The sequence below is a fragment of the Notamacropus eugenii genome, chromosome 6, assembly GCF_028372415.1.
Source record: "Notamacropus eugenii isolate mMacEug1 chromosome 6, mMacEug1.pri_v2, whole genome shotgun sequence".
NCBI classification, from domain to species: domain Eukaryota; kingdom Metazoa; phylum Chordata; class Mammalia; order Diprotodontia; family Macropodidae; genus Notamacropus; species Notamacropus eugenii.
In genome coordinates, this window is record NC_092877.1 from 373,209,729 (window position 1) to 373,223,624 (window position 13,896).

At 38.1% G+C, this 13,896-nt stretch overlaps 1 protein-coding gene across 1 annotated transcript in view; it reads left to right on the plus strand.

Annotated features, from left to right (window-relative positions):
* The window catches only part of CRYBG3 (crystallin beta-gamma domain containing 3), a 150,584-nt gene that overhangs the window by 115,516 nt on the left and 21,172 nt on the right, over positions 1-13,896 (plus strand). The window contains exons 16-17 of the mRNA XM_072618684.1: positions 2,848-2,957; positions 5,138-5,264. Of these exons, the coding sequence (XP_072474785.1) occupies positions 2,848-2,957; positions 5,138-5,264 (237 nt within the window). The remainder of the gene's footprint in view (positions 1-2,847; positions 2,958-5,137; positions 5,265-13,896) is intronic.

Here is a 13,896-nt window from a genome sequence, read left to right on the forward strand (position 1 = left end):
AAAACAAAAAGCCGTTAGCATCCAGCTTGATGTAATGAGCATATACATACTTGGGCTAGTCTTTGGACAAAAGATATGGAGACCAGAAAGCAACACACTTGAAGAAGACAGAGCCTGGGCTCAGAGAGGCTTTCAGAGTACATGAACTCCTCATTTTATAGATGATAAACTAAAGACATTAAGTGGCTTTACTGAGGTCACACAGTTCTTGGGTGGCAGGACTGGGATCTAAAAACAGGTCTTCTTAAATCCACATCTAGTGTTCTTTTCCCCATAGCACAGCACCTTCTGTTTGCATGTTAGGACCAACCAAAGGAATTACGAATGTTTAGCCTGAACAAGAAAGACCTTGGAGGACCACAATCATCTTCATCTTCAGATATGTGAAGTGTTATCATATTATGAGAGATTGTATTTGTTCCATTTGACCCCAGAAAGTAGAACTAGCACTAGTGAAGAGTTAGATTTTGGAGCTATGTATGTGTGTATACGTATATACGTGTAAATGTATGTCTTACACACAGATACATATGTATATACCTAACATATTCTCTCTAACGCTGGTTCTACTTTCTGAGGTCAAACAAAAAAACTAATTGCTCTGCAGTATACTGACCATATATACAGAATGTATACATAATACATTAGTATATAAAACAGTGCTATTTATAGTATGGAAATAAACATTTCTAATATGTATATTACTGTCATCAGCGGTTAAGTCTGTTAAATGATGAATGGTTAAAAGAAACGAGTGGGCAGGTGTTTAAGAAAGAAATATATGGTATCAATACCTGTTTTAAAATGCTCCAAATTGCTGATAATCAGAGAAGTGCAATTAAAGCAACGCTGAAGTTCCGCTCATACCCATCAGCCTGAAAAAATTGACCAAAAAGGAAAATGCCCAATGTTGGTGGGGCCGAGTGAAAAGAAGCACATTAACGCACTGTTAGTGAAACTGCAAATAGATTTGGCCATTTTGCTAAGCAGTCTGGAAAATGACCCAAAAGTTATTAAACTGGGCATGCCCTTTGACCCAGCTATAGAAATACCAGGTCTATATCCCCAAAGAGAACTAAGGAAGAGGAAAAGGACCCATGTGTCTTTTGTGGCAAAAAACTGGAGACTATAAGGTGGTACCCATCAATTGGGGTATGGCTGAGCAAATTATAGTATGTGAATGTAATAGAATATTATTGTGCTATTAAAAATGATGAAGAGGGTGATTTCAGAGAAACTTCAGTTGTTATTTGGTTATTTTTCATTCGTGTTCAATACTTTATGATCCTATTTCGGCTTTTCTTGGCAAAGACATTGGAGCAGTTTGCCATTTCCTTCTCAAACTCATTTTACAGATGAGGAAACCAAGGTAAAGTGATTTTCCCAGGGTCGCAAAGCTAATAAGTGTCTGAGGCCAGATGAGTCTTTCTGACTGCAGGCCTGGCACTCAACGTGCCCCTCAATAATGACTGTGCTATTAAAACATGATGGAGGAGAAGGTTTCAGAGAAATTTAGGAAGATGTATTAAGCTTATATTAACATCACTGTAAAGATAAGCAAAGCTGAAAGGCAGTCAGTGTGATGGCTCATCTCAATTCCAGGAGGCCCTAGGATAGAGCGTGCCTCCCACCTCCTTATATAATGAAACTTCCAGTTCTCCACACCTAAAATTTGAATTGCTCTTTTTTTCCTCCAAATCCTATGCCCTTTACTAATTTCTTAACTTTAATTTATAGCATTAGCATCTTAATATTTCCCTAAATAAATGAAACCTTGGAGGCTTTTATGAATCATGCTTCCCTTTTGTTTGATGTCATTTTCACAGTATTAGAGGTAGAGCAGTATAATGGAAAGAGCCTAGGATTTGGAGTCAGAGGACCACCAGGGTCCAAAGCCTGGCTCTGTTCTTTTCTGCCAAACCTTTCTGGATCTCAGTTTGTTCTACATAATAAAAAGATGGTACTATATAAACTGTAAGGTCCTTCTAGCTCTGAATCTGTGATCCCAGGGTCTTCACTGTGTCACCATGGACAAGCTACGTCTCAGAGCCTTAGTTTGTTAACAGTAATAACTGTGGCTTAGGGTGTCAAGTAGAAACACAGTACTCATTTATTCCTCCTATTTCAAAATGTTGGGTCAACAAAGAATTTCCTCTTTTCCTTTAGATGGATGTGGTACCAGCATAGGAAATCAAGCTGAATTATAGAATTAATAAGTAGTGTTTTCATAAAGGAGAAATTCTAATTTATTTCAGAGGATGGATTTTTTTCCAGGCTTATCATTCTGTGGCTAGAACTCAATATAGGAAGGTGAAGAAAGTGATAAATGAAGTCTATTTTTAGAATATTTTTAGAAGCATGGGGGATAATAATATTAATAATAATATAATAGCTAGCATTCATTTAGCTCTCTTAAGTTTTACAAAGCACTTTACAAATATCTCATTTGATCCTCACAACAACCCTGAGAGATAGGTGCTGTTATTACATTTGTTTTATAGAAGAGGAAGCTGACACGGGTAGAAATCCAGTGACTTGCCCAGGGTCTCATAGTTGATAAGTGTCTGAGACTGGATTTGAACTCAGGTCTTCCTAATTCCAGGTCTAGTGAGATGATAAAAGTTATGTTCAGAGTAAATCTGTGAAGGGACACCCTCCAATACTGTTAGCCAGAAATGAACTGTATGAGGGATGATTTTCCTGTCTGTTTTTGTTGAAAGATATGCATTGAAAATAGTCACTGATTTCTGTGATTTTATGTGTATAAAGAAGATGAACTTTGTTTTGACTTTAAGATGGTAGATACTTTTTCCCCTAGTTTTTAGTTGTGGTTTTATTCTCTTACAGCTCAAAGCATATGATCAACCAAATTTTCAAGGAAATTGTGTAGATTTCACAGACCATATTTCTGATATGACAGACTTCATACCACATTCATTTAAGGTTCTTCGGGGATGGTGAGTATTTTTTCTTTAGTATTCCTATTTATTTAAAAATGAAATATACTTAATGCTCAAAAGTTTATTAAAGTTTTCCTTGTGCACATAATAAATATTTTTTTCTTTGTTTTGTTTGGTGGAATTGAGGACTGTAGTCTGAACCTGTGATTTCAGTAGTGTGTGGGAAATCCTGATTTGCATACTCTCATAAGGCAGATCATTCCTTTAAAAATCAAATGCAAACTAGCTTCCAAGATGGCTGCCTGAGTAGGAAGCAGAATGCCCACTTCCCATTTATCTACTCAGCAAAATCCTGAAATTTGCACCCAGCTGAAAAATTTTCAAGAAATTGAATGAGAAACTACATTAAGTGACTTCTGTCATGTCAGAAGTGCATAAAGAGTGATCTGGAAGCCCGTGGATAATAAAGAGTTAGCTGCCAAAGGTTCTTTCAGTGTGCATGTGTCTGTGTCCAAGAGGAGCACGAGCAGAGGCTGCACCGAGAGGTCAGCATGAGAATGCGGCTGATCCTGGACAAGGCAGACAGGGCTGCTCATCCCGTCCAAAAGTATAGTGATGGCAGGGCAGCTGCAACTTGGCACAAAGCCCCGAGTTAAAACTAGAGAAATTTAAAAAATAAAATAAAAATGACCATCTAGCAACTGAGTGAATCACTCAACAATTACAAACAGAGGCTAAAAAGAAAAAAACTGAATTTTCCACAAGAACTACATGCATATGTCAAGAAGAAATGAAGCAAGAGGTTTTTTTAAAAGTACATGAAAACTGTAGAGGAAAACATTGGTAATAGAATAAATAGCTTAAAAGGGAAATGGTAAGCCTTACCCAAGTAACGAACCCCCTGAAGATAAGAATACAGTATTCCAAAAGAAAAGAGAGTGGCTTACAAACAATAACAGATGACCCTGAAAGGTTGGATGTCTTCTGAGGGGGGGGGGGGGGGGGATGCAGAATGAATCTTTAATGGAATAGAGGACTTGCAAGCATTTCTGATGCAGAGACCAGAGGAACTTTGAAATGCAACAAAGACAAGAATCAGGATGAGCCTAGCAAGATACATGTGAGCATTTAGAAGAAGCTCCAAGATAATATAGTGTCACCATTCTAATAGGGTTCCTTTAAATGTTACTGTTTATTGCGGTGAAAGGATCTTTGAGGCGGACCAGTTTTATTTGAAGAGAAGAAACAGTATTATACACTAGTGTAGGAAGGAGGAAGCAAGTGGAGAAAACTTGCTATCTCTTGAAACTGGGAGGTATGAAAGGAAAGTACACTGATGCAGAGAAAAGGAGTGGGAACATCAAAGGAGCTTCATTCTTATCTGAACAGACAAAGGAGGATTAAAAACTTCAGCCAGCTTTTGTAGGAGCACTGGGCCCCCTCCTTGTAAATCTCAGCTGGAGCAGATTCGGCACCCAATGCTTTGACACATGAAAGGAGCCTGAGGCCCCCAAAACCTCTTCTTCAGTTGAAAGTTCAGCTAAGGAGGGATTGACTTCAACCTGAGGTAAACGGTCGATGGCCTCAGCACTGATGGATGATGGTCTGTTGAGAACACTGTGGAAGTGTTCAGCCCATCTCTCTAGGGTCATGTCCACAGAGAAACAGTTTGGTAAAGAAACATAAAAGTCAACATAGAAACAGGGAAAAGAAGTGCTGTTTAGAGGGAGAAGATAGTCACAAGCAAAAAAAGCTTCCTGGTCCTGAAGGCAGGATTAAAATGAGGGAAACCATAAAGAACAGTTAAGAAGTAGAAACTAAGGTCCTACCTTAGATTGCTTCTTAGGCAAGCTGGGGAAAGGCGGAGCAGATTGTGACATAGGAATGTGATGGAGTATCATCTATTTCTTCATACCCCACCTTCCAGTACAAACTTGTTATTTTTATTCCTTTATTTTTGCTATTCCTTTCTTTACTAACCTTTACTACTAATCAAAATTCTTCCATTAAGTTATTATTCAAGACCCTTCTCTTTAGCCATTCCCTGCCCATAATCTTTTTGAATTTCTACAGGATTACTTTATTCTGTAGTTATCTTAGGTGTATGAATCTTGTCCCTCTATCTGGTAGTGTTTCCTTTCTTGCCCATATTCTTCTAGCCCATAACATAATATCGATCACAGAATATATATAAATAATTGTTTACTGACTAAATTTTCTATCCTTTGATCTTTCAGCTGGCTCATGCATTGCCAAGAGGATGTCACAAGTAACCAGTGTGTATTAGAAGAAGGCCTCTATGCTGACCTTACTTTCTGTGGCTGCTCTTCAGCTAGAGTCAAATCCCTCAAGCCTATTGAATATGTAAGAACCTTATCGAAATCTAACTTTACATTATAGGATGTGTTAACCAAAAGTCATAACTCCACAAGATATGGGTAGTAACTTGATTTGTTATAAGAGAAAGGTACACATATGTGGGGATTCCTTATATTAGGGAAGGAGCCTGTAATACAGACAATGCCTTGGATACTTATGGGGTAACAACCAAAAGGGGAGGTCTCATGGGAGGAGCTGGGGGCAATCCCCACTAAATGAGATTGACATAGGTGAAGAAAAAGAACAAGAGGATTGAGGGGGAGTAGGAGGACTTGGGAGCATGGGACCATGAAGTGAGGATGTTATGCTTATCTGAAAGGGTCCCAGCTGCAGAGTTTATCAGTCTGGTGTAGACTGACTGGCATCTGTCTTGTAGCTGGCTTATTTTTCTGAGAGTTCAGCTAGAGATGGAAATAGAAATTTGTCAGTTCAAGTGGGGCTTCATCCTTGACTTGTTCTGGGCCTCCTACATACTCTGGGTCTACTGTTTCTGTTTCTAGGAAATAAGGCAACTCGATGACAGGGCTTCAGGGCAACATTCCACCCTTGTGGTTAAGGTGCCTTCTGGGCATACCACGTCTAATAAAACATTATCTTGGATGCCACTAGGGTAGAGCATCTGGAGGCTGGGGTAGAGACATTTAACAGGAATAAAGGTTGACAGACAGAAAGCTTACAAGAGACCTACCCCCTGAATGATGGCTCGAGCCAATAAACCTAGACCTCCAGGGAGCCAGAAATACTGAACTAAGATCAGAGACAAAGAAAAGGGGCTTGAGCAATTTACAGCATAGTGGAAGTGTTAAAGATAGTTCCAACCACAAAGTGGAACCAAAATCTTTATGCAGTTCTGGAGCCAGTGGTAGTGATAAATTTAAGGGGGACGATCTGTACGTACATTTTTGCCTTGAGATCTTATGTGTGGGTATATTTTATACTACTTGGGAAAATGTTCAAATTAAATTCAGTTAACGTTAAGCAACCAGTATGTGCAAGGTACTATTCTTGACACTTATAAAACAGAGGTGAGATGGTTCCTGCCCTCAAGGAACTTATATGGTGCCAGAATATATAACACATAGACAGATAACTAAAAGAAGAGAAAACTCTAAAACCAAGGGGACTAGAAAAGGCTTAATGCTGGAGGTGGCGCCTGCCTGGAAGGAAGATAAGGACCGACTTCCAGCCAAGAAAATTGCCTGAACAGGAGGCAGACCACTTAACTTCATCATACCTACTCTAGAGAAATCTTGAATTTTGCACCATAATGAATCAAGAAATCTAATGAGAAACTTTAATAAATGTAGTTCCACCCCAGGACTGCACATGAAGTCAACCAGAACACAAGGGCAATAGAAAAGGGGGTCCCACTAATAAAGTCAGCACCACACTGTAGCTTCCTATATTAGTCAGAAACTAGACACAGGTAGCCTTCTTTGTCCTGAAATGAAGAAGGTCCTCTGAGAAAGCCCAAAGGTGGTCAGAAACCCCAGGGGGAGAAACATGGAAGCCCAGAGGAGCTGCCATGAATAGTGACAAGCTTGGTACTGTAGGACTTAAACTGGGACATTGTAGGGCCAGGGGCTACAAGGTCTCTAGCGGCACTCTATTCTGAGACACCATAGAGATTCCTGAAGATCCAGCATGCTGAACTGTCAAGGATCAACCCAAAGAAGTGCAGGTCAGCACAGGAAGTCAGGGGATGAGAGTAAGACTGAGCAGGACAACCTAGCAGCAGGGGTCAGAACATGGACCTGGAACAAAAAACAAAATTAGGAAGTAAGGACAGAGAGAGGAATAAATTGAGAAAATATATTGATCAGTTTAAAAGAAACACTATCTGTTCATCACATGAATTCTATTTTTTTTAACATTTATTCTTAGAAGAAATGAAGCATGAGCTAAAAAATAAAATAAAAGCTCTAGAGAAAATGGGAAATACACTGAATAACTTAAAAGAGAAAGCGATAAACTTTATTCAAATAACAGACTCCATGAAAACTACACTACACCAAACAGATGGAACAAAATATTTTTAAAAATTGAAAAATAGGAGACAATGGAAGAAAGACAATTGATATCACAAACACAAACAATTTACTTGGAAAGCAGGTGGAGGAGAGATAATTGAAGAAACAGTGACTTTTAAAAAGTATGGACATTGTATTTCAATAAATGATGAACAAAAACTCCTCAGATATATTAGCTCTAGAGTAAAAGGCAAAGTAATGAGAGAAAGAATCCACTGATTTCTAAAAGGAAAAGTCCCAAGAATGTCATAACTAAAATCCAGAGGTCCTGTGTCAAAGACATAACCAGACAGCAGCCAGAATCAGTTTAGGAAGTGCAGTCAGTATTACACAAGACCTGGAACCTTCTACTATAAAAGGAGATCTTGAAATAATACAGAATTTCAGAAGTAAAAAAGAGTGGCTTACAAACAAGAACAAATTAGCCTGAAAAGCTCAATATCTTCCTACAGAGGAGAAAATGGATCTTGAATGAATAGAGGACTTTTTTCTGTTATTTTCCCCCTTTCAATCCTGCCGTCAGATCAGGAAGCTTATTTTGTTTGTGACTGTCTTCTTTTTTCTTATGAAAAGACCAGAGCTATGTAGGAACTTTGAAATACAGTAAGCACAAGAGTCCAGACCAAGCTGGAAAGAGCGCTAAGGGGACAGTGTTGCCATTCTAATAAAGTGAGAAGAAACATTTGTCCCCTCAGAATGTTACTGTTTTGAAAGGGTGTTGAGAGAGTTATGTAAGAAGAATAGAGGTCTTCGTGGTGGATTGGTTTTGTCTGAAGAAAATAAAGAGAAAGGAGGATACATGGAAGAAGGGGAGGAAACCTGCTATTTCTCAAAAGTGGGGTGTGTGAGAGGAAGAATATACAGACAAAGATGATGGGATAAGGGGACTGACTGCCATCAGATCAACCTCTTTTTCTGAAATGGACAGAGGAGGATTGAACACACGCAGAGATACAGAAACGTGCAAAATTCAGTATAGAATTAGGCCGGGAAAAGGAGGAGGGATGGAGAATAATACCAGGAAAAAGATAGTCACAAGTAATACAAACTTCCTAATCCTGAAGGGAGGATTAAAAGAGGGAACGTAGAGAGCAGGAAACTAGAAACCAAGGTAATATCTTCGGTGGCTTCTTAGGTAACTGGGGAAAAGCCAAGCGAATCACAGCATATGAATGGAATAGAATACGATTGTGTTATATAAAACACTTGAGATGGCTTTCAGAGAATTCTGGGTAGCATAAATTGATGTAGGATGAAGGTAGCTGAATCACAGCCAAAATAGCAGAGTGAAACAACTGTGAAAGATGTAAGAATTCTGATCAGTGCAATTTCTGCAGAGGACCTAGGATGAGGCATGATACCCACCTGCTGAGAGAAGAATCAGGAAGAGACATTTTGGGACATCTACTATACAGACTCGTTTTTAATGGGGGAGGGTTTAGGAGTTCAAAGTCTTAGCAATAACAATGCCAAAATAAAGAAGACTATTGAAAACATTTTTTAATGAATAGAAGAAAAAAGATGTTAGATCAGAAGGAAGCACAAACAAGCAGGGCAGTTTTAAAAGTAATGTTTAAAGTTCATCATGTTTTTAAAAAGCAAGTGGTATGAAATGAAGATTCATAGTTTCACATAGAATCCTGAATCCTCTTTTTATATTCACTGTGTATAGAAATTTGGGGGGTGGGATGGGAGGACAGTATAGTTCAGTATAATTTTTCCCTAAAAAAAAAAAAAAAAAAGGATTTTGAGAGGCAGAAACATGGCCAGGGTACATTCCAGAAGTGGAGGGTGGCCTACGCAGAGGTGTAGAGGTAGGACATGGAATACCAGGATGGCTACAATGTTGAATGCTAGAAGAGAACAGTAAGAATTAAACATGAAAAGTCAGATTATAGAGACCTTAAATTCAAGGCTTAGGAGTTTGCATTCAGAAGGTACTAAAGTTTGATTTTGTTTTTAAGCAAAAGATCGACATGATCAAACCTGTGCCTCAAAGAAGGAAGTTGTGTGTGGAATGAATGGGAGTAGAGAGAGTTGAAGCAGGGAGAACAATTAAGAGGCTAATAAATAGCTAATTAATTAGATAGTTAATATGATGGGCTTGGAATAGCTGAGAAGGGTCTGAATTTCTAAGTGGAAGGAACAGGTCAGAACAGTGCTGTACAGGCAGACTCAGCACGACTTGGCAAGTAATTAGATATGGGAAATGAGGAAGAGATGGCTCTAAGTTTCAGTAGAATTAGTAAGGCACTATAACAATTGACTCAGATTTTTGGGATAGAACCCAAATAAGAAATAAAACCCATTGCTATTTTAAGAACTGTGATCTGGCATCCTTAGCTTTTAGAGTTATTTGCACATGATAGGAGATGATAATTGAAACCATGGGACTAAGTGAGATCCCTGAGTGTTGAGAGAAGTATTAGAACAGGGCTTTGTGTATCCGCTGTACCTCAGTCATTTGTTTTGGAGGAAGAATGGGAATGGTAGGGATGGGAGGTTAAATTATAAAGTTGTTTTCATCATATTTTACCATAATGTTCAGTCACATACACTTTTGTGGTAACTAACTAGTATATACTGTAATAAGAACAATTTTTATCAGCTGATTACTTTTCTACAGTGTCAAAAAATATGAACACTGGAACAATTTCTCAAGTTCATTGTTACCAGCATATCCTTATATCTATTATGGGACATCATAGCTTTATAAAAAAATGTGCCAGTCAATTTGAAATAACATTTTTTTTGTTTGCAAACCTAGGTTGCAGTGCAGGTCAGTTTTTTAAAGTTCTGTGGCTAGTTAAGAAAAGCCTCACCACAAATCAAAACAGATATATATGGATCCTTTCACAAATGGCCCAGATGTCAATCCATAATTCAACAAACATTTATTGAGCACCTTCTGTGTGCAAGGCAATATGTTGGGTGCTGGGGTTCTCCACTAAGAGAAAAAGTAGCCCATTTTCAAGGTTATTTCTACTGAGGGTTGCAGCAAGGATACGGATGAGTAAAGTCCAAATAATTTCAAGAACAATTTCAAGACAAAGAGTACTCGTAATTGTGTGGCAGGAGGGAGTCAGAAGTGACTGGCACAGGAGGTGGCACCTGAATGGCACCTTAAAGACGCTCAAGGATTCCAGAAGGTGGAGATGAAGAGGGGCTTGTACTTTCCAGATGTGCCAGGGAAGAGGATGGGGAACGATGTGTAGGGGTGTCATGAAATAAACCGGGGAAGGCAGGCCGTCATGTTGGGAGGGCCTTAGAAGCCAGCCTGAGAATTTTGTGAGGATATGGGAGATTGAATTTTGGGTAATAGTGCATTAAAATGAAAAACAAAATCTTTGAGGCAAATTGGCAATTACATCTGATACTGAAATTAATGTTTACTGTACAGATTAATGCAGTAATGATGACCTACGGGGAGATTTCTGGGACAGCTGTGTTTGTTGTCCTTGCTAATAAAAATCTCCCTTGGCAGGTAGGAATATTTTAGTCTCCTTCTAATGCCCTTATCCCCTCTAGACCTCTGCATGACCAGTTCCTACAGAAGCTGTGGCCACTCAGACAGCAAGTTTGACCCCTGCTACCCGCAGTGACAGTACTCTTCTGGCTGTAGGGATTCTGCTATTTTTACGAGGATAGGAAGAATAGTTACTCTTCCTAGTTCTGTACCTTGATCTGCAAGTGTTTGTAAATCTTAAAGTCCAGGTAATTGTGAGGAGGAGGAGGAGGAGGAGCAGAGAGGGGAGTAGTCAAACTAGTTTTTTGTTACCACTTATTATCATCACTTATCACTATGTCCTCTCCCTGATCTGTTCAAGGGTCCTGCTTGAGGAAGCAAAAATTATTCATCTTATTCTTAAAAGTAGAAAAAGTGCCAATAAGTTTTCCCTCTCTCCTCCATCGTATACATACACATGTACATTATATATATATGTATGTATATGTGTGTGTGTGTGTGTGTGTGTATATATATATATATATATAAAACCCAACCCTTTTTTTGAAAGGATAGCAAGATTTGTTAACCTTGTATCTTACTACCTGGTAATATCTGTGAAAGTCCCTTCAATTATAACCAGATTTCTACTTCATTACATTATAGATGTTTCCAAAAGCACTATAATAATTGACTCAAATTTTTGGGATAGAGCCCAAAAAAGAGATGAAAACCATTGTTATTTTAAGAACTGTGATCTGGCATCCTTAGCTTATGGAATCTCTGAGTAGGCCGCTTGGATCAAAGATCCTTTATAGCTTCCAGGCCAAGAATAGTTTTAGACAACATTTAGAACCTGATGAAATTGTCATGCTTAAGAATTTGTTTCATGAATTTGATCACTCTGTTCTCTGAGGCCTATGGGAAACACCCAGTGTGACGATGCAGAATTGCTTTTATTAGTGGTAAAATTTCCTAGGGATTTTAAATAGCATTTACTTTTATTTTGTACCTGTGATTTTACCAGTATAATGTATCTCCATAAGGAAATTACCAAATTCAATTTATGATCATAGAGTATTGCTTTGGGTGCTACCAAGTTAAGTTAAGTGACTTGATCATCATCACACCATCGTTAATGCTGTGTTGGAGGAGGAACTGGACACCAGCTCTTCCAAGTTTTCTACAAAGCCATGGAACTTAATTATGCTGGTGTTGGGCACAGAAGACTTGTACTAAATGCAGATTTTAAAGAAAATTTTGGGAAAATTTAAGGAATAAATTTATAAATTTATGGATATGGAGGATGATTCTCATGCTACAAACCTGAGTGACTAGAAGAATGCCAGTGGTGATTCCATGAGAAATAGAGAGGTGGGACAGATTATTTTAGGGAGACACACGAGTTCCATTTTGGATATCACTGATTGAATATCCAAAGGGAGATGCCAGCCAGGTATCTCCTACCTACAGTTGCATGCACCTCTTATTATACAGCTGATGAAACTAATGCTAGATATATAGGCTTAGAAATGTATAAAATTTATAAATTATAAATTATTTATAAATTATAATTTATAAATTATTTATAAAAATAAGTTTAAGGAAAATGACACCAGAATCTAAATTCAAACTAGTTTATGATAGAATTCTTTTTCATTTAGTTAAATTTACATTTTTGACAAGGTTAAAGTTAAATTTATATAGCCTTTCTCTATTATGTACGTGTATAATCTGAATAATATTTTAAACCTATCAAAGTCTAAGAGTAGAATTGGACTAGCATGGCCCCTGAGGTCTCTTTTAGTTCTAGATGTGTAATTCTGTGATCTGTTTCAAAGATATAAAATATTTTGTAAAGACAGAACTATGAAACAAACAAGATATATTGGGATGGGAAAGAAAGCTGATGTGGAGGTCTGACTTCATTATGGTTGGGTTGCTGTGAAGGAGAAAAACAGACTAGTAATATACATATTTAAATAAAAAGGTTATCTTAGAAGGATGTAGTGAATGCATTATCAAATCAGGAGCAGTTAAGTACCTGTTGTTTGGAAGATAAAAGGATATATGCTGTAGTGGGGAGAGATTTTCTGTTCTATTGATTTTCTATTCTACTATGTGCTAGGCACTATGCTAAGCTCTTTTTACAAATATTATCTTATTTGATCCTCACAAAAGCCCTGCAAAGTATTTGCTATAATTATCCCCATTTTATAGTTGAGGAAACTGTAGCAAACAGTTAAGCAACTTGCTCAGTTAAATTTACATCTAGTAAAGGACTAAGGCAGGATTTGAACTCTGGTCTTCCTAATACCAGGCCCAGCACTTTATCCATCAGATGCATCAGTAGATAAAGGGCCCGTCTTGGATTCAGAAAGGCCTTAATTCAAGTCCTTTCCCTTGACATGCTTAAACTCTCTACATTGGTAGATGGAGTTTTCTATATGAGGAGTTTCTTACACTGATGAAATCACAGGTTCAAACCTCTCTACTTCTCCCTCTCTTCTGTGTATGTATGTTTATATATGTATGTTACAAGGTATGGTGACAGGTGCTGCGGATACAAAAACAGTTCATGCTTTCGAGATGTTTACATTTTACTTCTGAAAAATAGAGAAGTAAATTCACGATTATTTTAGGAGAGAATGTGGTATCAGGAAAAGATGGTATACCAGCTGATCCCTGAAGAAAGCCAGGGGAGGCAGAGGCAGAAGATGTACATTCTGGGTTTGGGAGATATCCTGTATAATAGCATGAAGGTAGGAGATGGACTGCTGAATTCAAGGAAGAGCCAGTAACCCAGTATAGCTGAAACTTTGTGGGTAAATTAAGAGAAATTATATAAAGTCTCAAAATATAGGCTGGAGCCAGATTGTAAAGGGCTTCAAAAGCTAGAACTTCATGTTTTTCCCAGAGGCAAGAGGAGGTCATTGATGATTATTGAGTTGGGCATGATATGGTCAGTCTTTTGTCTTAGGAAAGTTTTTCTGGCATCTGTGTGGAGTTGGATTAGAGAAGGTAGCTATTAGAAGCCAGGTTTCTATTTAGAAGGTGAAGGAAATACATCAGGTAAGAAACGATAAGGGTATGAATTAACACAGAGGTCACATAAGTTGAGCGAAAGGAATGAGCTTGAGAG